At 33.5% G+C, this 27,680-nt stretch overlaps 1 protein-coding gene across 4 annotated transcripts in view; it reads left to right on the top strand.

Annotated features, from left to right (window-relative positions):
- The first annotated feature begins 316 nt into the window (after positions 1-316).
- The window catches only part of LOC126778429 (mitogen-activated protein kinase kinase kinase kinase 5), a 43,214-nt gene continuing 15,850 nt past the window's right edge, over positions 317-27,680 (top strand). For all 4 annotated transcript variants that reach the window (XM_050501948.1, XM_050501947.1, XM_050501946.1 and 1 more), the window contains exons 1-5: positions 317-550; positions 24,465-24,668; positions 25,154-25,260; positions 26,352-26,490; positions 27,159-27,231. In XM_050501948.1, coding sequence (XP_050357905.1) covers positions 440-550; positions 24,465-24,668; positions 25,154-25,260; positions 26,352-26,490; positions 27,159-27,231 — 634 coding nt within the window. In that variant the 5' untranslated portion in view covers positions 317-439. The remainder of the gene's footprint in view (positions 551-24,464; positions 24,669-25,153; positions 25,261-26,351; positions 26,491-27,158; positions 27,232-27,680) is intronic.

Below are 27,680 nucleotides of genomic sequence, written 5' to 3'. Positions count from 1 at the left end.
TTCTGAAGAAAATTTATTTTAAGCTAAATTAATATTTTTAAACGTTTTTTTATTTTTACCATCCATTATTTATTTTTACCATCGTATTCAGTAACCTGTTCTTTTAAATAAATAACAATACAACACAATACATAACATTTAAAATGTTAAAATCGCATTGGCAACACAAGAATTAAAAAAAAACAACAACATACTATTATTTTGTTTTTTATGATGAAAAATATTACTTAACTCGTCGATATATTAGTACTGGCAACTTTTTCATAGATCGTAAATGAGAGGATATTTGACATTATTTATTCTGTGGTGTCAGACGTCAGACGGAGATGTCTAGTTTGTGTGTAAAAAATAATTAATTTGTCGACGTTTTTGTGTTATAATTATGTGAATAATGAGATGAAAGTGTAAATAAATGTTAGATTAGTGTACGCTAGTGATTATGGCGCATAGTGGTGGTGTTTTAAGCTCGGATATATCGCGTAGGAATCCTCAAGATGAATACGAGCTCATTCAGAGGATCGGTTCGGGCACTTACGGAGATGTGTACAAGGTAGGGGACCTTTCTAAACTCTATTTTTTCTCATCATCAGGTTGTTTGTACCAATTATTTCGGTTCGCGAATGATTCACGTGCTTATGAGCAATTCGTAACGGTTCATGGATCGTCATTCGCATACGATATTTGGTGCTCGATGTCACTTTAGTCGCCGCACTGAATTTTGTATGAAATTGGCATGAAGTATTTTATAGTGAGCATATTTTTAATAAACAGCACGCGATTGCTGCGGCCTTGAATGTAAAATGAGTTAATTAAAATGAATAAGTACACACCCATTTAACATTATTAATTCGAAATTGCTTTGTCTCGATTTTGTTTTTTTTTTCTCCAATACGTATTGCATTGGTTAATTACATCTTATTGTCCTTGAAGTTGTGCTCTTGATAAGATACGAAATTCATTCTTTGAAAGAAAATGTATGTACTTATCTTTATCATATTGTATTTTTACTCCATATTTATTATCAAGTCCAACGCGCAACAAATAATAAACACGCCCAAATATATTAAAAATAAAAAATATTTTTTACACATTACACATGTACAACTAATTTTATTGAATTACACATTATGTACATTTTTCGAAAACATAAAAAACTAAGCTAAAAAAATCTAAACATAAAATAATTTCTTCATGCATCATATACAATAATACTAGTAATAAGTATAAATTGATGAATAGGAAATTGTGTAAAGATATTATATTTCATATAACACACTGATATGAAATTAGGACAGGAATTACATAATATGCAATATAAATAACTAACTGAACATATTAATTAAATGTTAATGAATTATTATGAATAACTGTTTTTGGCTTACAGCTAAAAATGATGAGCATTTTATATAAAACTTCTGAGAAATTCATGAAAATTGACATCAATTTATTTGAAGATATTTTTTATATATTATTTACATGCTTTATTGTACTCCACATAGTATAATTTTATACATTAATATAAAACTTAGAAACTAAATATGTACAATGTTTATGAATTATTATAGCATTGTGATATGATGATTAGTAGTGTTATTTGTTATGTTTCACAATTTACAGCAATAAATCTACTTATGAAATGTTACATTTACAAATACTTTAAAATCAAACTTTGGTTATCATTATTACTAAATGTTTTAAAAAGAAAGTGTATTAATTAAAAAAGTAGAAGTTTTTTTTTTGTTACGTTACTCTGGAGTCTATTTTTGATTTTAGAAATATGAAAATGATATGCTCTTAGCAGATCCAACTTTTATGAGATGTGCTAACCTAATTTTCTAATTTAAGATTCTGATACATATATTAAAATAATTAAGTGTTTCCGTCATATAACTAGCAGATTATCAGCCAGAGATAAGTCCTGCTGCTGATTGGAAACCACTTCTCTTAAGCAAAAGGATAAAACCTTGTTACACCATATGGTTCGTATGCCATTTGGCAAAATTAGCTTCAAACTGCCATATATAGCAATAAGTAATGTTACTATGTATTCCTTCATTACTAAGCATGTCAAAAATGAAAAACACAAATTAAACAAATGAAAACATTTTTGCATCAATGGTGCTCATCCAGATTTCTACTTTAGAAATCTACTTCAGTAAAGATCCATATCTGTCCTCTGGGTTATCTTGGCTATTCAATATCTTAAATTTAACTCCTTTCATCTCCTTTATTTCTAAAGCTTAGTACAATAAAAGTAACATGTCACATATTGCACAATTGTGAGAAACATTAAATATTTCATTCGTTGTCAATGTGCCACCATCCTTGGAAACTAAGATGTCATATCTCTCGTGCCTTTAGTTACACTGACTCGCTCAGCCTTCAAATCGGAACACTACAATACTAACTAATACTGTATAATGGAAGAATAATAACTATAATAATATTAATATTGATGTTGTATTATAAAACATGCCCAAAAACAGTCGTACAAATATTAATAATGCTTAAACCAAATTGTACAGTTGAAATAAAATGCAATTAGTTTGTTCAGTATTAAATTTTTACAGTAAGCTTATTACCAAATAACAGATTACCTTCTTAGTAGAACCATAAATAGATTAAACAAAACTAGGCTATTGTTATAAAATGTTAATAAGAAATATAAAGAAAATTATTACATTGAGTAATTGTTTTAATGCAATATTTTATACAATTATGCAATTATATTACTTTCAGAATAATAATTAGAATTAAAAGTAATTTTGTTAAACATAACCACATTCTATTTAAAGTTATTGTACATAATGTATAAGTTGATGAATCAGCTGTGCTTAATATAAACAGCTGTCTATATATAATGTTTTGTGAATGTAATAATAAATTAAGATATAATTTTTATATATTTAATTAATAATAACAATGTTATATACATTTCGCTCCATATAATATTTGAATGATCATTATTATTATATATTGTAGTTTGATGTTAGATTATGTTATGTAATAATTTCGTGAAATTCGGTTCCAATTATACAATATATTTAATTAAAACATTTTAATGGAGACAGTTCACGGATTTTTTTTTCATAACACAACAATTTCGATGTTTAAACTTCAATGAGCTGTTTTGTAAAATATAATTTCCTCCTCACCGAATTTTGGTAATAGTGATCAGTATCAAAGACCAGCATCCGCGAATCACCGAAAGCAAAGCCGAGTGTGTGGGAGGTGCACGATCATAGTTCGAGAGAATGATGTTGCAGATGTCCATGGGCGGTAGCAGTGTAGTCACTTTCCATCCCGTGAGCTTCCTGCCCGTTTGCACCCCTCTAACATTAAAAATTGTTCTAATTTGGGGGAAGCATTACAGGTATATAGTGGATATTATATCATATCAGTATTCATGTAAAGAATGGTTAATATTTCTTACAGTATAATTGTCTATGGGCAATAGAAAATGGTGACCATTTACCATCAGATGGCTCATTAGCTCGACTGCCTTTCCATATTATATTGAAAAAATACGTCACTAACCCTTAATCTCCATTATAATATACAATTTAATTACAAAGTCAAGGATTTTTATTTGTATTACTACAACACGATATCGCAATCTTATGTACCGGTAAAAATAATATAACTTTATGTACATATTGTTATGTAAATTTTTTAATTTCTTAGCTACTAATTAAAGGCGTTTCTAGTAGTTCAGTATATTAATCTATTTACAAAATGTAATTAAAAATATATGAAAAATAAGGTGTTTATTGCCAATTTTTTCTCTTCATAATATCAATCTCCAATTTGGCGTTATAGAGACGGACTTTAGATTGATGGTATTTATGAACTATGGCGGTATCTTTGAGTTACAAAAAATATCAAAAAAATATTAAGCCTTTTATTCGGCTAAACAATGAATGAATGAAAAATGACCTTACAAAAGAGTCAAAGAAAACGAATAAATTGCCTTAAAAAAATAATTAAAAAAACGCTTGTATGCTAAAAGTTAATATAGTTTTAGTGAGTTTATAGACTCTCGACATAGCCTCCAGGCTAATTACGTATTATGAAAGTTCTTCAAAAATGAAGGGTTTTCATACAAACTATTATTCCCTTTATCACTACCTTAGGGGTTAAATTCTCGAAAATTCTTTCTTAGATTTATCCTACTGTGTGAAAGGAACCAGCATGCGAATTTTCAGGGTTCAAGCAGCAGTAGTTTGGGCTGTGGTTTGATATGTCAATCACTCAGTCTATATAAATATATACTAAACGAATAGATTACACGTTCTTATTGATAGATAGTTAAAGTAAAAACTACGACCGGTATTGAAAAGACAATACCCAGAACTGAGAAAAACTGGTCGTTCTTCCGCCGGTTCTTGTTCGTGTTTCTTTTCCAATCCGGTAGAGTTTTTACTTTGACTACCAATCTATTATATGGAATATTTTTATTTTTTATTATATTGGTGTTGAATTTAATTTAATGAGATCATAGTCAGTCGTTCATTACGGGATTACGCGTCAGATAAGTGGCTTCGAATTGATATCATTTGTTTTCAAGTTATGAGAGATGAATGAAACGTTCACGAACACACATATATAATTCTAAAGACACGATCCTTGTTAGGGCTTCTGTATCAATGCAGACCACCTGTATTAACTCTCATAGTAAAAATATCCAGGTAAAAGACTTCACACAGAGACAGCTTCTCTTGTTCTCAAGCGCGAGATAATCGAGAAAATCTTAATTCCAAATTTTAATTCAACTTTTATCTGTAAATTTTAATTATGGTGAAAACACATCATGAACGGAGTATCCCAGGTGCAATGTATATGTGTTGTCTATTAAAATTGTGTGGGTTTACCTTTAAAAATAAAAGGTATGGATTTTCATCATTGTTTGTGGTCAGAACCGAGACAGTCGACCAATGCGTCACGTTTGAATCATCGTTGCGTTCATCTCAATGTAATGATCATAGATCAGTGAGTTTAATAGAAATGGTATAGGCTCGATCTGATTGAAAAGTTGATAGTGGGCTTACGGGCCGCATAGCGATGTAAATGACGCAGGTACTATCATGACCCCTTGGGATATGGTCCTAACACACGCTGTACGCATAATTGGACCACACATAGGAATATTAGTCATTCCTTAAAAAAATAACGTATGCCCAAGAAACGATTTTTTAGGTATACGGATAGTAATATTATTAACGACGCGTAATACAGAACTAACGTATTGCTTATTATTGATCAGGAAGCTACTAATAATGGTAAACGTATGAAGATGACAGGCGCTTAGTATTTCAATAAAAATATGTCTTAGTTTAATAGATTCGACTTAGATAGACATTTCGTATCTTTGTAGCCTTTTTATGTATATTATCATGGTCTACTGAATCAGATAATCTGGTTTTAACTGGAACCTACGTTTTTTATTTCATACTATGCAGATATAATTTAAAGGAACTGCCTGTGTATGTCATACGGCTATACGTGATAAAGCCTCTTCTTATTTTAAAGACAAGATGATAACACATTTATTTTGGGTTGTCAGGCATATAATCAAAGATACTTTATTTTAATAGGCTCTTTTGAATTATTTTACGGGATTAAATTAAATTTAAAGCTACGACTGGTTCGGAATCTTAATTGTACCGAGAAGAACCGGTAGATAATTCAGTAGTTAATGTTTTTTGACGATCAAGTTACACAGATAATTAAACACAATTTAATTATTATTTATCCTGCATGGACATCAACGAATAATAACTCCACGTTTTTTTTTATTATTTATATAATCCTTTGTGGAATAATACTTATTAATTAAAGTTAGCTTCATATGTGATTTATTAATTGGAAAAGTATTTAAGGAATTTTATTAAAGAAGCAAGCACATGCCCATACATACTATGACTATGAGTGCCTCGTTTGCCTAAAAGCTTGATGTCAGGTTGCAGACCCGGAGGTCCTGGGTTTAAATCCCAGGTTGCCGCTAAAAAGTTATTGGGTTTTTCTGTCAGAAAACTCTCAGTAGCATCCCAGAGTCTGGAAGTTAGAAGTGTGTACACTCCCGTGCCTCGGAAAGCACGTAAAGTCGTTGGTCCTGTGTCTGAACTCTTTCCGGTCGTGTCGGATTGCCTTCCCATCGGATTACGAGAGTGAGGAAAGAGACAGCAGCACCTGTGTTTGCGCACACGCTTGTGCACTATAATATCTCCTGCGCAGTTGGCTAATCTCTCTTGAGATTGGCCGCTGTGACTGAAATCGGTCTGAAGGACATTATTTATTTATTTTGAACAAATTATACATATCTTAAACAATATATACAATAGTAACTACAATACTATAATACTGTGTTGTAGCTACTAACGCCCTCCAATTCGACGGCACATTTATTTATTATTTGTTCATTGCAAACATAACAATCAAATATCATTTAATTTAACAAAATATAATATATATACATCTCTAAATATATATACTAAAAATATTTGTATTATAATAAGGAAGGGATGGGGTAGGTAAGAAAAATAAGTTAGGTCAATGTTATATTAATCGTTTTAGTAATAATTCAGTCTCATCATAGCTCAAATTGAGAAGCCATTTGATGATTATTATTATTATTTATATACATAACTTAAAATATTACGTTTGTTCTCAAAACGTTAACATTTCTAAATCCTTTCATGTTCTGTGTTAATTAGATACAATAAATTCTGTGCTTATATAAGATTTTAGCGTTTACGTTCGTTTTTTGGCTTCGAAATACTACGTTCTAGATTCTGCATAACCAGGCCAACCGTGCCGTATTGTTACAGAAGTCATTTTTATTTGTTTTATAGTATAATCACCCAAGATAATACTTCAGTAGATTGTTATATGTTTTAAGTTATATTTGATAGTAGTTTCCGCCCGCGCCTTCGCGAGCGTGACCCTTAACACGCTCGCGATGATGAGGATGTACTTTTCTGTACTCCTGCCGACCTGTGAGCAAAATTTTACGATAATCGGTTGAGTAGTTAAGTGTAACAAATAAATAAACCTCACTTTGGCGTTTGTAATAATAGTAAGAATTTAAATGATATAAGGTCTTAATTAAAAACGTTAAACGCTGTTTTCTTTTCTCCCTTTCTGTCACCATTGATTTGGCATTTGAAAGAGCAAGACAGCTTTGTTTAACTAGTCGAAATGTATGCTGGAGTCAACTGCGCGTGTCAGATGATATTCTTCTTCTGTTAATAAATAAAAATAAATGTTTTTCGCTAAACCAATAAACCGATTGTTATAAAATTTTTGACGTGTTGACGTGTGTCTAAATTATAGTAACATTTCTTAATGTTAACACGGAAATGTGTCACTTTGCATTTAAAAAAAATGTATAATAGTTGACTAGCATTGCTAACGTTTCGGAATCCCGTCACGGCCGCGAACCTTGACCTTCGTAGAGACGACAATGCAACCGCTGCACTTAGACGGCTATTGACATTGGATTATGTCCACTTGAGTGTTAGTAAGTGGATTATTTCCTTTTGTAAGCAAATCATTAATTATTGATTTTTCTATGTCGTTATTTTTAACTTTGATAGAATTCTTGAGGTCTTTTATAAGTTGTGTTTTTTTGTATTGCATCGAAGTATTATAAAATAAACCGAGGTGGCCTAGTGGTTAGAATGCGTGAATCTTAACCGATGATCGTGGGTTCAAACCCGGGCAAGCACCACTGAATTTTCATGTGCTTAATTTGTGTCTATAATTCATCTCGTGCTTGCCGGTAAAGGAAAACATCGTGAGGAAACCTGCATGTGTCTGATTTCATTGAAATTCTGCCACATGTGTATTCTACCAACCCGCATTGGAGCAGCGTAGTGGAACAAGTTTTAAACCTTCTCCTCAAAAGGGAGAGGAGGCCTTAGCCCAGCAGTAGAACATTAACAGGCTGTTACTATACTGTACTGATTATAAAATATGAGTACATAAAATGCACTCTTGACACGTCACTAGTCTAGCTTTGAAGCGAGTGAAACAACAGCCTTAAAATTGCCTAAATTTAAAGTAGTAATAGGTTTAAAAAAGTAGTATATATAATAGCAGGAACATTTTTAACTAGAATCGCGAAAGTACGTATATTTTTTGCAGACTGCACAAAAAAGTATTTTAATGTCTTCAGGGTTCGTGTATGGTTTAATTTTTAAATGCTTAAACTATTTGGATGTATGATCGATAGAATCCTTACATCATGCCGAGTTATACTAGCTTTGTTAATGTATTTTTTTAGAACTAAATAGGAATAGGAAATCATTTATTCAGGACAAACAGGAATTGCACGTGAAACTATAAATGTACTAAAAAACAAATATTTTACTTCTAAAAACATGACGACATATAATAATATATTTAAAAAAACATAATCAATGACATTTTGTAAACAAGATAAACAATTAACTTTCATCTAAAGATCAATTAATGTATAATGTATATATAAGTATGTATGTATGTATAACACGTCGAGACGAGTGTAGGTTCGACGACCGGCTGAGGTAGCGTGCTGGATTCTGAAGCGTTGTAATTACTCTCGTCTGATATACGGCCATTTCCATAACTTCGCACACCTTCACTTTTATAACATTTCTAATATTACGGTAAACTGTATCTCTGGTCCAGTGGCTAGCTGATAAGGCTGCAGATCTCGAGGTTCTGGTTTCAACTTCAACTCGGGCAAATGAAATGTTATGAGGTTCTGCTGTCGAGAAATGCACCCCGTAGTTTAGAAGTTTCAAACTCTCCGTGTCTAATAAATAGAATTTTGCTGAAAAGTGTATATATAAATATGTATATATAAAGTTGATACTCATACAACAAAAACCTATGGAAATTATACACAATACTATTCTTTAAACTGGTATAACAAACATTCATAGAGTTTATTCGAAGGTACGTTCGCGTATTCAATTGGTGCATTGATTTCTTATATTGACAAAAAGAATCTAAAGTTATATGGTTTTGAAATATATATTTTTTATTTTATATTTTGACTACGATTTCGGAATAATCGTACATTCATATCCAAAAAGGTTGTAGGTACGGTTGGTGACGCTGGTATAATCGGGAGTCTACTGTGTAATACCACTATCTTTCCCCGACACAGCCCCAGCCAGCCCAACATCGATGCTAATAATGTCTCCACGCACGTCTCACGCTCATATTTTATGCATCAAACATATTCTAATACCTCCAAAAGTACTGAACCAAGTCACGAAGATTATAATACATTAGGTTTTAAGTAATATATTTATTATAATACATAATTAGAGGCTAGTAACCTATAAATGAAAAACGTTTTCTACATATATTTTTTCATATCAACGGATCTCAGAGTTTTAAAAAAAGTTTTTATGTGTGACGTGTATCGTTTTAATAACACGTGACACAAAGCGTTATACAACCACAAATATATTCTCCAAACCAGTTGACATGAGAAACTGTGTCTAACGAAATGATCATAATGATGTCCTCCTGAGCTGAGCTGAGCACCGGAATAAGCTCATGAGAACTCGTGGTTCTTGTTCAGATTTGAACCAGAAATCTACGGTCAATATCCACTGTGTCCTATAACGTATTGTTTAATTTTGGGTGAATTGTTAATATAACAAACAAACAACACGTTTCGATAATATTATTAGATATAATTAGTGTTTCTCGCGTTTGACAAGTGAAAGTATTCGATACAAAATAAATAACTCGAAACTAGTTTATTTTTTACATATTTTTTAAAATTTTCTCGTTTTTTGATAGAGCTCAGATTAGCTCTATTAAGATTAGTAATCAGGAATCCAGTCATATTAACTAACGTTTCTAATTCAGATGGTAGTTAGCCAATGTATATTTATATTCTAAATACTTATTCCAATCTCAAACGTGGTAGACATAAATATGTGCCTCAAATTTATGCATGCATGCAATTAGCTTATAACTCTGCTGTATGAACTACAAACAATTATTTAATAATATATATATTATTGAAATCAAGATAGAAATAGGTTTTTAAAAAGAAATAAATCTAAATAACAATACAACAATAAAGTAAACGTATATCGACACGTACAATTTACACACAAAAATAGAATAAAGGAATCAAAACTGAGCTACTGAAATATTATTTAAGAGATATCCGCCACAACCGAGAGTCCAAGCAGAAGTGTCTAAAGCCAGCCTGGCCGGCCGATGAGCTCGGCAGGGTCAGTCCTCACCACGATGATAAACACGTGATCAAATCGCGCCGCTACGCCCTGTCGGAAGACATTCCTAACAATATATTTATTTATGATACAAAACTTACACCTAACTACATATTATCAACTTTAATTTTTATTCCAAAGTTCTGTTAATAACTTCGCCGTCTTTACTTTTATAGAATTTATAATGTATACTATAGGTCATTTAAGATCTCGACCAATTAATTCAATTATGGTTGGACGCATACCAGCATCTAGTTCGTAAGGTGTATGATTTCAAATCCCAATCACTTTACAAGCTGACACACCAAACTCATGAAAGTGTCTTCTGTTTAACATAAAACCATTAAGTAAATAAATTTTACATAAAATTTTAACATAAAACCATTAAGCAAATAAGATTAAATTGAAATTCTCATGACTTGGTCAAAGTGAAATCATCTCATGTCGTATCTACGTTTTAACACAGATATACGACTTACCGAGGATACCAGGACCCCCAAAAAAAGCCGAGATGGCCCAGTGGTAAGAACATGTGAATCTTAACCGATGATCGTGGGTTCAAACCCGGGCAAGCACCACTGAATTTTCATGTGCTTAATTTGTGATTATAATTCATCTCGTGCTTTACGGTGAAGGAAAACATCGTGAGGAAACCTGCATGTGTCTAATTTCACTGAAATTCTGCCACATGTGTATTCCACCAACCCGCATTGGAGCAGCGTGGTGGAATAAGCTCCAAACCTTCTCCTCAAAAAGAGGAGAGGAGGCCTTTAGCCCAGCAGTGGGACATTCACAGGCTGTTACGGTTACGGAAATTCTCAGACCAGTCGCTTCTCAACCACTATTGCCATTATATCATTGCCTATCTGAACTGAAATTGGTACAGTTTAATATCTATCAACAAATGTAGGACCTTGATACCAACCCTGGATATGTTATTATTTAGTACTATATACGAGTACAACAGTCACGAGTTTGATGGCCATTTTACTCGGCTAGAACTAAACGACAAATCCAACTTCTGTACTCTGCTATTATCGATATAATGCTAATGTTTATTGGAAGAGTTCATTTGGCATCTCAGCGTCGATAATCTCTACATATATTTTGCTTCTAGCATCTAAGCAGTTGCATCGATTTTGATGTATTTTGTATGTTTTGGGTCCGATGAATTTTGTTTTAACAAAAAAATAAAAAATAGAAGTCTTATTTCGTCCGTGCGATATCGGCAGGATTTTTTTATATAATTTGTAAATAATAAACCTGAAGCTTTCAAAAAAATCATGGCATAAGATTTTAAGGGTTTATTTTGGCGCGGTTTAATTAAATTGAATACCTGAGGCTGACCCGAAACGGGTCGACAGAAACGCTTTTCGTTGGTTATGTAACTGTATTTTCAATTGTCGTGATAAGGAATTTATTAATTAAGCTGTATCAACTAAATTTGCAAAACACTTTGGAAGTTATACTTCATAAATTTGAGATCAACAACAAAGACAAACAAAACGGCAGTGCTGTTTTAACAGCAGTTTTGTTATTTTTTTTTACTATTGTATTATTATATATACATAAGTATATAAGAGATTAGAGAAAAGTTTTTTTTTTATATAACATCATTATCATTCCTCTGATTCGGTTTAATTCAATAGGAATTACGATATATCTCTCTAAAATAGTGAAATCGAAAATTATATTTCACTAAGATAAATAAATACGTGTTAGATCAGTAATAGTTTTCTCTTTCATTATTTAATTGATTCAAATATTATTGTTTTCTTTGCCAGTTAAATTATCATTTTCTTTTTTTTAATATCATGAGACATTATTCACACACGGCCATCTGATCCCAAACTAAGCAGAGCTTGTACTATAGAAACCAGACAACTGATTTACTACATATACTACTTTTCTTTTGTAAATACATACTTATATAGATAATTACACCCAGACTCAGGACAAACAGACATGTTTATCCACACAAATGTCTGTCCTGGGTTGGAATCGAACCCACAACCTTCAGCGTGAAAGGCAAGTGTCTACCAACCACGCCAACCGGCCCGTCAAATATTAATAACATATTCGCATTATTTCGATAGCTCGTTATATGTCTTGTTTATTCGTATTTTATTAATTTATTTTGTATAATGATAGAGTAAAGAGTATTTTGATTCAATTCGACGTCATCCGAACTGGTCGAGTCGTATCGGATTGTTCTTGATTTTTTATGTATACGGATATATTTGTCGTCCATCTGGGTGTTCTCCGTTCTCAAAGAGCAGGTTTTACAAGTTATACAAGCGAGTTACAAAAATCACTTGGCATCGTTATTTACAATTATCGATCAGTATTTTGAAGTCTTATATGTTTATACATATATACAGTATACAGTGTGTGGTATATTGTCATATTATATGCAAGTTGTAATGTATAATATGCAAGTATATAAATACTGACTGTATAACACATAACAGCAATAGCGATAGTTATGTATATATTAACAATTTTTATAGATATACATATATATATTCAGTATTGAAATGAATTAGTTTTTGTAACTGCATTAAAAACTATAGACACTCTATTGCGATAAAATTTATTATAAGCTAGTACCTTAACCGCGGTTACGCTCATATCATGATTAAAGAAACTAATGTTCTAGAAATAAATTGGCAAAACTTTTTTTGTCTATGCGTTGTATTGCTTTTGAATTATATACATACGTATATTATAATCCATGTGGCGTAAAAGTAAAATCGACTAAAGTTATTAAATTACATATTTATTTATCGATAATACAAGATAAGTACAAGATTATTATACCTTTATGATATATTCCTTTATACCTTTGTCTGGCTATGTCGATTTAACAGTAACATATAAATCTATATACTTAGTGCCTTCGGTAACTAAATACAGGCATGTGCAGTATATAATGTAAACGAACGAGATACGTTTGTTCAAAAAAACAATAACAGCAAGACACGGCGTTACGCTGTACCCAGCATCAGTTTTAAAGTAATGAGTGCTAGGCATAATGAGGACACACGAGTCTAGAACGAAATAGGCTAACGGCTCACAGCTCGCTGGCGGTATCGCGTAATGTGACTCTTTTCACCCGTATATGTAGTATTAGTGATTCGTGTACAAAATTATTTGTTCGTTGTATCTAATGTTCGTCTGGGTAGGTACCACTCACTCATCAGACATTCTACCGCAAAACAGCAGTACTTGGTATTGTTTTGTTCCGGTTTGAAGGATGAGTGAGACAGTGTAATTACAGGCACAAGGGACATAACATCTTAGTTCCCAGGTAGGTGGCGCATTGGCGATGTAAGCGATGGTATTAACCGTTCCTTAAACCGCTAAAGAGCCACCACCCTTGTGAACTAAGATGTTATGTCCCTTACTATAAGGCAATAGTTACATCTGACGCTATCATTTAAACATGTATATTATAGACAATTCTATTTGTATATATGTATGTTTGTTAGATCCTTAAAACATCTTAGTACTTGGCATGTGTTACAATAAGTACTTATTATAATTTACTTTACGATAACAAACACGAGATAAAAAAAACCGCCATCTGTAGTGCATGTGTGATGAAGGAACAAAACGCATGTATTTTAGGGTTCCCTAGTGAAATGAACTGTGTCTATTCGAAAGTTTTACTTGGTGTTTGGGCTCTGTGCAAAACCATTTGGGTACCTCATCATATATTTAACTGTACCAATGTTATGCAGCAGTACCAATGTTGTGTTCAGGTTTGAAGGTGTAACTACAGAGACTTCTTAGTTAACAAAAAGTAAAGTAACAGCCTGTGAATGTCCCACTGCTGGACTAAGGCCTCTTCTCCTTTTTTGAGGAGAAGGTTTGAGCGTATTCCACCACGCTGTTTCAATGCGGGTTGGTGGAATACACAGAACTTCACTGAAATAAGACACATGCAGGTTTCAGAGATGAATTATAAACAAAAATTAAGCACATGAAAGTTGAGTAGTGATTGCCCGGGTTTGAACCCACGATCATTAGTTAAGGATCACGCGTTCTAACCACTAGACCATCTCGGCTTCAGTTAGTTAACACAAGGGACATCTTAATTAGGGGTAACATCTTAGTTCCCAAGGTCGGTGACGCATTCGCGATGTTCGTAAGGGATGTGTAATATTTCTTACATAACAAATGTCTGTGATTACATACCAATAGGTCGTCCGTTTGCCGGTCTGCTTATATATTCTAAATAAATAATATATATAGCCTGGGTAACTATTGTTAAACGATCGTAGTTTTTGACCTGACTCGACTGTTTTTAGTTAGAACTCGAGTAAAGTATATTTTATTATTATTGATTTCCATATAAACAGTTATAAAAATATTAATGAGTGTGTATATAAAGATATTTATGTAATTAAAAATGTTGTTTTATGCGGTGTAATAAAAATTGCCTATTGTTTTATTAGCTTTATTATATTCGTACAAGTTGTCAACCCTAAGACATTCAATTGATAGTTTTTTTTTTTAATTGTAAAAGTCTTATTGATAATTACCAGTTACTACAACACTTCACTTGCTTGCTGTTGATCCTTGATCAGTTCTTTCGTCTTAAGCCTATCCTGGGTGTAGAACTGAATAAACTGAACTGAACGGAATTGAATAAATCTGTAAAATTTTTAGTCCGTAAGATAAAAGGAAGTTGTCATAATTCAGGTTGCAAGATACTAACGAACGAACGAACAAACCAACAAACAAACATTGCAATTTGGCGTGGTTGGTAGATACTTACCTTTCTCGCCGAAGGTTGTGGGTTCGATTCCACCCAGGACAAACATTTGTGTGCATGAACATGTCTGTTTGTCTTGAGTCTGGGTGTAATTATCTATATAAGTATGTATTTACAAAAGAAAAGTAGTATATGTAGTATATCAGTTGCCTGGTTTCCATAGTACAAGCTTTGTACTAGCTTAGTTTGGGATCAAATGGCCGTATGTGAAAAATGTCCCAGGATATTATTATTATTATAATAAACTTAGAATAAGAATCCGTCCGTTCGAGTCAATCAGCTGAATAAATATTTAACGAGACAAGCTTTTGTATCACTACATATTATAAAACAAAGCCCCCGTCGCGTCTGTCTGTTTGTACGCGATGAACTCAAAAAAAATCGCACGGATTTTGATACGGTTTTCTCCAATGGATGGAGTGATTCACGAGGAAGGTTTAGATGTATAATTTATCAAGGTTTTGCGTAAATTGTTGAATATATCGGAGAAAATCATGTCGACTGGGAAACCAATAGAGTTCATGTATTACGATACAAACGTTTTATATTGTAATACATATATTAAACCCCACTCTACCCGCGTGAAGCCGAAACGGGTAGCTAGTGTATATAAAGATATGATAGGTACGTACTTAAATAAAAAATTGAGACATAAATTCGCTCGCCTTGGGGGTAGAATTATTGACACGACGCGCTCTGCTGCCGTTATGTCCCCTCCGCCGCAGCTTCCTACTCCCCTATGTATTCCAATATGTATTTCATATTACGTCTAATAGTAGACTATGCAAATATATAAAGCCTAAAAGGTTTGATTAAAATTTGCCAAACAGTTCTCTAGAAGCGTAAAGTGGGCGGCTTGTTGGGCGGACGGCTATTGTCATACTGTTTAAACAACGAATATCAATGATACGAGCCACACTTATCTATATATACTTAAAATTTTCAAGAATATTAAATCTTATTCTTATTAATTGTTATAAACATCTTTCAACTAACAAAATATGTATATAATCCAATTGTCAATGACTTGTATATTCTTAAATTTCATTTATGAGATAATGAGATAACTTCACAACGATAAATAAACATCTAAATTTTCTTTATATGTACGAGGCTATTTGTCCTTGTATGACATATTAAGAAAAAAAAAGAAGTTATCTTAAAACAATAACCGTCCGATTAACCGCGACAAGATCCTGTTAAGTCTAAACAGTCCCATTACACGAGCAACGTTCACTTTCACGTTTTGTCTGTTGACCTTGCCTGGACATCGAACCTGCGTGCCATTGACAATGCCTTAACAGGTAACGTCACCCACGTAACACATAGGCAAATATTGACGAGTTCTGATGAACAATTGCAAATATCAGACGATCGTAGCTTTTATACTGGCAAGAAAGGCTGGGCTACGAGATAATATCGCCTATAATATATATTTTTTTATTAACTTATTCTCTTAATTAACGGCCTTACTTATAAATGTTATTTAACGGGCGATTAGTTAAAGATAAACTGTCTTTTTCTTTCGAATTTTAAAATAATAATGACATTAAAGAGTTTTTACAAATTACTAAGCAACGTTTGTAAGGTCCGTGAGGGTTTTTTGTACACAATACATATCACTATGTATGCATAAATGATAGACTAGCTTAGATTTAGTACTCTTTGTAAGTTCATACAGGATATATAAATATAATATTGTGTATGATTAATTACATGTAATAATTTTGTAACTACTGAATTTCTTGTCGGTTCATCTCGGTAGAATCTAAATTCTGAACCGGAGGTACATTTAATTTAAAATTGTATAATGCTGATGCAAAGATATTCTTAATACTTAAATTGGTCCTAGCCTGGCAACCTCTACTGAGGTTAATCCTCAGTAGAGGTTGCCAGGTTGACAGGAGTAAAATCGGACGTAGTGTACACTTATAATTGACTCATGTTTATTTATCTGTACTTGATTGATTTCCAATTAACTAAATATATTATATATATTACATAAGTATTTCGGACTTTATAATATAAAAACCCGCAATTTTAAGCGTAAATTTAAATATATATAAGGCAGACTATCTATTTTTTTATCATTTTTTTTTAAACAAGATAATGTAGACGATAAAAATGCGTGGAGTTAGTATGTACTTTGATAATTAATTAATTTATTCATTTATTCATAACATAAAATAGAAGTAACATGAAATAATAAAAATGTCTTCTATTTATTTTAAGCCATGTTGTTAATTCCATTTAATAGTAATGTGTGCTAATAGCCTAACGTGACGTGAGCATTCATGACTTCATTGATTGAATCTAGCTGGTGGTATCTCTTTTCCTTTTCTGTGATAGTTGAGAGGCATAAGTCGAACATAAAGGATACCACCATTCAAAGATCAAAGTGCTGTAATATTTGAATGAACAAAAAGCAATAACAGGTCGTAAATGTCCCACTGTCCACAGCTGGGAAAAGATCTACAAATGTTATGTGAATAATGTATTGAGGTTATTCCACCAGGCACAGAATCTCATTTGATAACTGGTTTCCTCATGACGGTAACACCGTGGAATACAAAGTGAATTATGATCAGACTGACCTCTATTTGAACACTATACGTTGTTAAAATTCTTACAAGGTGTCGAACAACGGATTAAAATATTTAAACAATGTGCCAACTGTTAAAACCAACAATAAAATCAAAGGTACAATGACCTCGGACAGGGATGCCGTAATTTACTATAGAATAACTTTTTTTTTTAATATCGTAGCGAAGATGTTTATAATTATACTCACAGAATAAAAAATAATATTTAGAACTGATACTTTTAATAAATAGAATATCTATTCCAACGATAAGAGGATTAAAGATAAATAAACTATTTTGACATTGAATTGGCGCGATGTCATTGGTCGAAATATTAAATAATCGTTATATTCGGATATGGATTCGAAGAATGCCTTTTGAATGTTGGCGAAGTTATTAACGAAACTTTGTAAAATTAAAGCTGTGTATGCATAAGTAGTTAAATGGAATAGTGTTGAATTGTTTGTAGGACATAATATAGCAGAGTTATTATATGTAAATCTAATTTGTTAGTTTGGGCATAGACTATAAATCACAATACGCCGCCATTTTGATATCATAATGACGGTATGATTATAATGTTACGTATAACGTAGAAAGTTCTGACTGTTATTAATATAATTCAATAATAGATCAATAGTATAACAAGCGTGTGATTACAAAATGTGAATATTATCTAAACGGGTAACCCTAGGTTTCAATAGCTGATTCACCACTTGCAGTCTTCCTGCGTCGGAGAGGGTTTGAGACAATAAGCCCTGCACATGTACGGACAGATGTAATTGAGCTATTTATATACATATATTTAGTTGTTACGTATGAGACCGAGTGAAACGTTATAAGACACTATACGAATTTAGATTATTATTATTTTAGCTTAAGAATTGATTGATAAATGCGTTTTTTTTATAATGTTATTGAATTTTACGATAAGTAAATTTTAGATGGCTTTTTATTGCCGAAATAAAAATAAATACTGAATATATATATTAGATTAGTTTTTTACCAAATATATCGCGAATGCCGAAGCCGGGTTAGTAAATAGACTTATTGCTTCTCGGTTTTAAAAGTAGAGATAACTGTGAAGCAGCAGTTTTGCTTGAATATTTAATGATGATGATGATGTTCTTCTGGCCGATTTCGGCCACGGCGGCCTATGTCAAGGCAGATTAGCCAACTGCGCGGGCCTTATTATAGTGCATAATTGTGTTCGCAAACACAGGTGCGCTCTCTATTATCTAACTCTCATAGTCCGATGGGATAGCAATCCGACACGACCGGAAAGAGTTCAGACGCAGGACCAACGATTTTACGTGCTTTCCGAGGCACGGATAGTACTACACTAGCTTGTATATTTATGAAGAAAATGAAACGGAACTGTTGCTGCAACTTGATGCAATGAACTTTGCTCAACGAAATTTAATCTTGTCTATCCGATTTTTACCCGCAGTTTACATGCTTTTTGGTTTATATATAATTACTACTAATGTCGCCTACATTCAGCAACGAAATCCATTGGGGCTTGTTCTATTCAGCCTACATACAAATACATAATGTCATTATATGTTGAGCTTTTTTATTATATAACGAAACTCTTTTCATTATAAATCCTATACTGTTTGAAATTGTACATCATTATTTTAATTAACACATAATTAAATATACGTTGCGTAGATTGGAACGGTTGCTTTTTGTTGATTGACGCAAGGAAATCGTTATAATCGCTTTTACTTTTTTTATTTAATTTTATAAATTCTTATTTCTAAATTATTGTCGTTAAATCGATTTTTCTGTATTAATTATTTTGATATGATATCGAGGTTATTAAATCGATTTTATTATCGCATATATCCACGACTCCGCATTGGTCTGTTACTTTATGTACTCGGTTTCTATTTAAGGCTTTAATATTCTCAATAACCTAACGAAGCCCCTTAATAAATTAGTCTCTCAGATTCAGACTCAGATGCATACTCTATTCCCTTACTCTCATAATTCGATGGCAATCCGATGCGACCATTGACAAGTACGATTTAAGAAACAACTTGACAAGGATTTATATTCTTACTTCGACACCAGCTCAGCAAAGTAATATTTCACAATTATTTCTCTAAGTAAGTAATTACTTAGCACATCTAACATGATTAATAATTTTTTTTCCATTAGAACCGAATGTTTATAAATGTGATATTTTTGTTTTTTTTTTTATGTTATAGGTAGGCGAACGGGCAAATGGGCCACCTGATGTTAAGTGTTCACCACCGCCCAAAGACTTGGCGATATAAGTAATATTAACCTAAATATTTTGAAAATAATTCTGCATCATATTAAGTAGCTGAGATGGAATGGTGGTTGAGTTAAATAGATTTTAACTGAAGATTGCGAGCTCAAATTCAGGCAAAAGTCTCTGAATTTTCATGTGCTTAATTTGTGTTTATAGTTGTTTTTGTATGAACGTGTTGAATGAAAATCTTACTATACAAAATCACATTATAGCAATTTGGGGGGAAAATTCCTTACATCGCCAATGGGCCACCAACCTTGGTAAAGATGATGTTATGGCTCTTGTACCTGTAGTTATAAAATGTAGGATAAAATGTATAAAGATAATGCTATATTACAATTGAATATAAATGAACAACAGTGTACAGTTTAAATGATTGTCTTTGAGCGAATTTGTTTTTTATACTTTCGTTACATTTATTGCCATAGAGAGCCATTTTTAAAATGTTTTGAAGATAATGAGACAGATAGTTTGAAATTACAGGCATAAGGGACATAACATCTTAAATTCCAAGGTTGGTGGCGCATTGATGATGTAAGCGATGGTTAACATTTCTTACAATGCCTATGGCCGTTGGTGACCACTTACCATTAGGTGACCCATATGCTCGTCCGCCTTCCTATTCTATTAAAAAAAAAGCAGGACTGTCCCATTCAAAACAGGTCGTATGGTAACATTAAGCATGACTTATGTTCCTTTGTTTAATTTCTCTACTTCACAACCTTTTAAACTAACAAGCTGAGTAACCAATTAAAGTTTTAATTCGATCTTAACTTGTTCGACCACGCTATGTATGAGCAAGCGAGTTTCATCTCTCCGATTAAAATCATAAGACTTGAATTCGCACGCAATTGCAAAACGTCGCGTGGTCCGACATTTTTTTAAAAAATAATAATGTTATGTATGCATGCGAACAATTTTTCATTTAAACGCGACAATATATATAAAAATGTTTTATATAAATTTGATTTCCGTATTATGTAATGAATTGAGGAAGTGATTTTAGTTAAAAGTGTTAATAATTTGGTAATTTAATGGTTGTGAGACACGCTCGCTATGACAATCGTTATCAGTTTGAAAGCGATCTGTATTTGTATATATCCTTGAACTACACGCAACTTATGTTATTGTTTTTGTTTGCTTAATTCGACTGTCACTCGTAGCGCTATTATGTAAAAACAAATTCGAATCTTATCGCAGTGGCAATTGATATGCGAAATTGACCTTAATAACTACATATTTTAAAGGATACGCGCATCTAAATAGTATATCAACTTATAGTGATTCAGATTATGATAGCTATTGTATTTTACCAAGGAATAACCAGTAGGTATTCGTAGATCTCCAACGATATGACTCTAATAAAGATAATTGCCTAAGATCAAACGCCTAAGACGAAATGTTCTCGGCAAATCATTAGCTACACAGCTCGTGTTAGACTGCTTCACTGCTGGATATGTATCACTCCTTAGGGTATATTTTCTATATTCGGGTTCGGTGGCGTGATCCAGGAGAAGCATTTTTTTTTATAATGCCTAACTAACCATTTCTACTAAACCAATATACTTACAAAACTTATACCAGAAATGTAGCGCGTTTCGGAGAAGGTTTTAGTACATACCATATAATACGTTTTTGATTACTAACTATCGCCTTCGCGGATTTCTGCTTAGTCTGGAAGGAGCCTTGATGCCTTCAGGCATCAAGTCCGCCTTTTGTTCCAACTACATATTGTGGTGGTCAAAAATTTTTTAAATAATGAAATAATACTATCTATTCGTAATCCTCAAAAAATAAGAGGATGCCTTAACCCAGCAGTGGGACATTCACAGGTTGTTACTTACGCCAGTATAACTCCCGGTTGGCATGATTTGTGCCGACATCATAAATGTTGAATTATCGTCATATTTTTTATTTATTTATTTGGGAAACATACAGCATAATATAATACATAAACATTTGATAGCAAAATAAGTCTTACATAAGCCAACAGAGTTTCCACTTTAAAATTGAAACATGGAGTGAACCTAACAAGAACAAGTTATTTAGCAAGTATTAAAGTATATAAAGTAAAGTATTAACAAGTAATTTAAAAAGCAGAACACCAAAAAAATTTACGATAAGAATATAAAGGACAAATACGGTTTTTTAAGGCTTCTAAAAATTTAAATAATCGGCTAAATTTGCCTATTTAAACTAAATATACTCCGAATCTTCCTCATAAAACATTCCGTCCATGGGTGAAAGTAGTTTTTGAGTTTATCGCGTTCGGACAGACAAATAGACGCGGCGGGTGCGGGGCGTGCTTTGTTTTATAATATATACTGATTATTACGTGAACGTGGCTAGCGTGAATTGCCTGTTATTGTTATAACTATATGCTGTAACAATTAGGGTGCCAGGCAAGCAAATAAAATTTTACCTAGAATTAAAATATTATTTATTCAAGTAGGTAAGTCATTTCACAGTAATACTTAGTATTGTCGTGTTCCGGTTTGAAGGGTGACTTCATTTTAGTTTCCAAGGTTGGTGACGCATTGGCGATGTAAGGGACGTTTAATATTTCTCACAGCGCCATTTTGAAAAATATGGGCATTGGTGACCACTTAAAATCACTGGTGGTAGAGCTTTGTGCAAGTTCGTCTGGGTAGGTACCACCCACTCATCAGATATTCTACCGCAAAACAGCAGTACTTGGTATTGTTGTGTTCTGGTTTGAAGGGTGAGTGAGTCAGTGTAATTACAGGCACAAGGGACATAACATCTTAGTACCCAAGGTTGGTGGCGCATTGGTGATGTAAGCGATGGTGAACATTTCATACAGAGCCAATGTCTATGGGCGTTGGTGACCACTTAGCATCAGTGGGCCCATATGCTCGTCCGCATAATAAGATATTCTATAAAAAAAATCAAGTGGTCCAATTCCTCGTCCGTCTTCCTATTTTATGCTAGAAGAAACACCAACACCAAGCACGATTCTTCCTATAAATTGTGACATACTAATAATATATTCAAGTTATGATTAATTTATTCATAATACTGGTCTCGAAGATCTAAGGTCAATCACCTAACTGTATCGCTAATTAATTTTAACGGGTTGCATAAATATATTTGCCATTCCTGAACCGTTATTTTATGTATTTTTTTTAAATTAAAAACCACTAAATTTGTTTTTTTTTTTTATATTAGAAAAATATAAGAGCAATTTTTCAGTATATAACTGATTATTCTACTGGATAATGATTTGATAAATAAAGATAAATTCAATATTCCATTACTTATTTACTATTTTGTAAGCTATAAGTTTGCTCTGGCTGTTCCTACCTACGGTAGTATGCGAAAGCGATCCCGTGGCGCTCCTCGCTAAGACGGAAAGGGTACCGCTGATTTTTTTAGTGAGTATTCCGATGTTCGGGGCGCATTGCGCCTTGGACCACTGTTCCCGTGTTAACGCGTTTTTCCAGCGAAAAAAAAGGCTGTTCCTGCCTGGATGAACTTGCATGAAGGCCGACCACTAGCAAAATCAAATAATGTTTTATTATATTGTTAACTTTTAAATAATAAAAACAATGTTTCTTGAAAAAAATAAATGGTTTTATACTCACCTCACTTTTTCACCACCTAAAATTAAAGTTTTCACAAGTTCTTGCAATCTGTATATTATATATATGAGATGTATAATAAAACTTAAGTTGTGTGTGTGTGTGTGTGTGTCGCGCTTCGCAACCACCTTTCGGGTTCAAACCACAACGTTCAGGGACCCACACAAAAACATCATCAAAATCTCTAAGAAATCACTGAGTAATGAACTCAACCGTGAAATGTTGACAACCGACGTACTGTGATATACTATTTTGATGCTAGAATTCTTGAAATGTTATAATTATTATGGTCAATGTCGCATATCACTATCCGACATTTCACGACTGTTTTCTGCGTTAAGTTTCTAGTTTGATCTTACTGAATAGGCATACGGCTCTTTTGGGGGAGTTCAATGACATGTACAAAAAATAATAGATTTATCACTGAATAATGGTAACGTTTTGGTGGTAACGTTTTTTTAACCGTGTCATACCTTCATGCAATTTAAAAGGTTATATTCGTGGTGATTTATACAATGTTCCGTTTTTATCTTCAATTTCCCCATCAGATGTGATCTCAACTGGCTAATCCGGTTAATGTGTTCGTAATTGTCTCGATCATCTTGTTTTCCTTGTTAAAACGATCGCTTTCTGACCTCTGTCATTCAAGGTCAGATGAACGAATCGTGTCCGATTATCTGATGATGTGGCCAACGATATGTTTTACTGATAGGTTAGTGACGGGATCGATGAAATAGATTATGATTGATGATCATCGATAGTGGTAAATACCATCCAACACTATACGTTGATGTGATAAAGTATATTTAATGTTGTTTTTACTAAAAGCTGTCGACAGCCATGTTGGTGTAGTGGCGAAGTCCTTTGTTCAACACAGTTCGGGTTAATAATATTTTTTTGGGTTTTTCTGTCGAGAAAATCTATATAGAAGATTATAGTTGTTAGATTAATTTATTCATTTTTTATTTGCAGGCGAAACGTCTCAACGGCAATGGCGAGCTGGCTGCCATCAAGGTGATCAAACTGGAACCGGGTGACGACTTCGCCATCATCCAGCAGGAGATCCTGATGATGAAAGACTGTCGTCACCCGAACATTGTCGCGTATTATGGCTCATACCTTAGGAGGGATAAATTATGGATTTCCATGGAATACTGTGGCGGTGGAAGCTTACAGGTAACTTGATAGCAATCTTTTTCAAACTCATATACGTTAGTACGCCCTTAACTGGACTCGTACCATCCGGCTGAGTATCTTAAAGACTCGCCCCCCGCCCGGTGACGCTGTCGAGGCTATTTGGAATAACAGCAACAGGTCAATTCGAAAAAAAAAACGTTAGTATAGTACAAAGCAGTGGAGTGAAAACGTGGAGTTTAATCAAAGATCGCTAGTTCTTCTAGATCGCTAGTAATCCGGATAAGCATCACGGCACGTGATTATTTTTTGCTCATAATTTATCCGCTGATTATTGTTTTTCTATAATTAATATCGAGTACGGTGATGAAAGAAATCATAACGGGAACCCGCGAACCCGCAGTGCAGTGCAGAAGCGTAGTGGAATTAGCTTCAAATCTTCTCTTCGACAGGCCTTTACCCAGCCGTGCGACATACTTAGACTGTCTCTATTTCCTACTTGTAATGTTATTTTTGTTTCTATTTAGGACATTTACCACGTGACGGGCCCGCTTACAGAGTTACAGATAGCGTACATGTGTAAAGAGACACTAATGGGGCTGTCGTATCTACACAGCATGGGGAAGATGCATAGGTAAGTTTATATGACGAGCCGGTTGGTGTAGTTGGTGGATGCTTGCCGTTCACGCCGAAGGTTGTGGGTTCGTTTCCCACCCAGGACAGATATTTGTGGACATGAACATGTCTGTTTGTCCTGAGTCTGGGTGTAATTATCTATATTTTTTTTTATAGAATAGGAAGGTGGACGAGCATATGGGCCACCTGATAGCGTACATGTGTAAAGAGCACCTGATAGTAAGTGGTCACCAAACGCCTTTAGACATTGGCATTGTAAGAAATGTCAACCATCGCTTATAGCCAATGCGCCACCAACCTTGGGAACTAAGATTTTATGTCCCTTGTGCCTGTAATTACACTGGCTCACTCACCCTTCAAACCGGAACACAACAATATCAAGTATTGCTGTTTTGCGGTAGAATATCTGATGAGTGGGTGGTACCTACCCAGACGAGCTTGCACAAAGCCCTACCACCAGTAAATAAGTATGTATTTACAAAAGAAAAATAGTATATGTAGTATATCAGTTGTCTGGTTTCCATAGTACAAGCTCTGTACAAGCTTAATTTGGGATCAAATGGCCGTGTGTGAAAAATGTCCCAGGATATTATTATTATTATTATATCACACACATATAACACACAGGCAATACACATATGGTAAATCGGTTACCTAATGGTTAGTAGTAACCAACGGCTTGTAGATATTGATCTTGTAAGAAATTCCATTCCTCTCTTTATTCGGTCAAAGTTTGACTAATCATGGAATGGAATCAGGTCTCTCGTTTCTCTAGTTAAGCTTCTCCCATTGAATATAATATTTTAACAGCAGAATCACAAGCCATCAATATCTAGTGCTAGTTGAAGTTAAGGATTGATAGGTATAACATTTTTTGTTACAACTTTTACGCATCCTCAGATTCTGGTTGAGTGACTGACTAGCTATTAAAAACAATGGAAACATTAACGTCATGGAATCGCTTAAGTGTTACCGATCTAGATGAACCTGCATAAAGCTTTATCACCAGCGAAATCATCTTTACCATAATGGATAAGTAGCAAAATGACGACGTGAGTCTAAAAATGGCGCGTGCGTTGTCTGTTTCAGGGATATAAAAGGCGCTAACATTCTATTAACGGAATGTGGGGATGTTAAGTTGGCAGATTTCGGAGTATCAGCACAGATCACGGCTACCATTAATAAACGGAAAAGTTTTATTGGTACACCCTACTGGATGGCACCGGAGGTAAATATTACACTTTTTCATTAGACGTCTTTTAATTTTTTTTATCTCTATTAGAGAGTTATTAGAATAAATATTGATTCCCATTTTCCAACCCCATAGTGAATATCGATTTGTTTTGGAAAACTATACAAACAACGGACAAAGGTCCGAAACCCAACGATGGTATAAGCTTTACAATTCCTTGCTTCAATGTTCCCTGTATTACAGTCAAGTGAAAACCGTGCTATGTGTTTTTTTTATATCGGCTGACGTGACCATAAGCCAGCCACACCAGCCCACACCAGCCCGTTGACATTGACACTGTTGAAAACATTACCTATCCTTTATATTGTCAATGCTCTTGCAACCTTGGGAACTATGATGTTATGTCCTATGTGCCTGTATACACTGGCTCACTTATCCTTCAAACTGGAATAGAACAATACTAAGAATTGCTGTTTGGTGGTGGAATATGTGATGAATGGGTGGTGTCAACCCAAATAGGCTTGCTTAAATAACCATGGGAACCTTACTAAAATACTTTGTCAGAAAAGACGATTAAGGGCACATCAACATTTCATATTCGATTGTATCTTTTGGATTGTAAATATATTAAGGAGGTAGAATCATTAGACGTCTCGGTTGGGACATTATGTGATTGTTAGTAAATAAGTTCGTTATATTTACAGGTAGCGGCTGTAGAAAGAAAGGGTGGATACAATCAACTTTGTGATATTTGGGCGTGTGGTATTACCGCAATCGGTAAATATTTTTTATCATACAACACTAATTAAACCTGATATTATCTCTCCTGCTTGTATATGTCATAGCTTTCAATTTAACAGTATATAAGTTGATGTACTGACATTTATTTAGTGACCAGTTACAAGAAAGTTGATATGTAGGGCATAAAAACCCTTTGAAATGAAAAATGAAAAAAACTACGTAGAAATATATTGATCTCAAACATATATACTAATATTCAATATTGTATACTAACGTTTTGTCCGTGGTTTCACCCGCGTAATTTCAGTTCCCGTAGGAATAGGGGGACGAAATGTAGCCTATGTTGCTCGCTGGTAATGTAGCTTTCCATTGGTGAAATAATTTTTAAAATCGGTTTAGTGGTTTAGCCGTAAAAGCGTAACAAACAAACAGACTTACATTCGCATTTATAATATTAGTTGAGATAAGATCGAAATACTAGTGAG

The sequence above is a fragment of the Nymphalis io genome, chromosome 26 (genome assembly GCF_905147045.1).
Source record: "Nymphalis io chromosome 26, ilAglIoxx1.1, whole genome shotgun sequence".
NCBI classification, from domain to species: domain Eukaryota; kingdom Metazoa; phylum Arthropoda; class Insecta; order Lepidoptera; family Nymphalidae; genus Nymphalis; species Nymphalis io.
The sequence above is the reverse complement of the archived record's forward strand: the minus strand, read 5'-3'. Positions and strand labels throughout refer to the sequence as shown.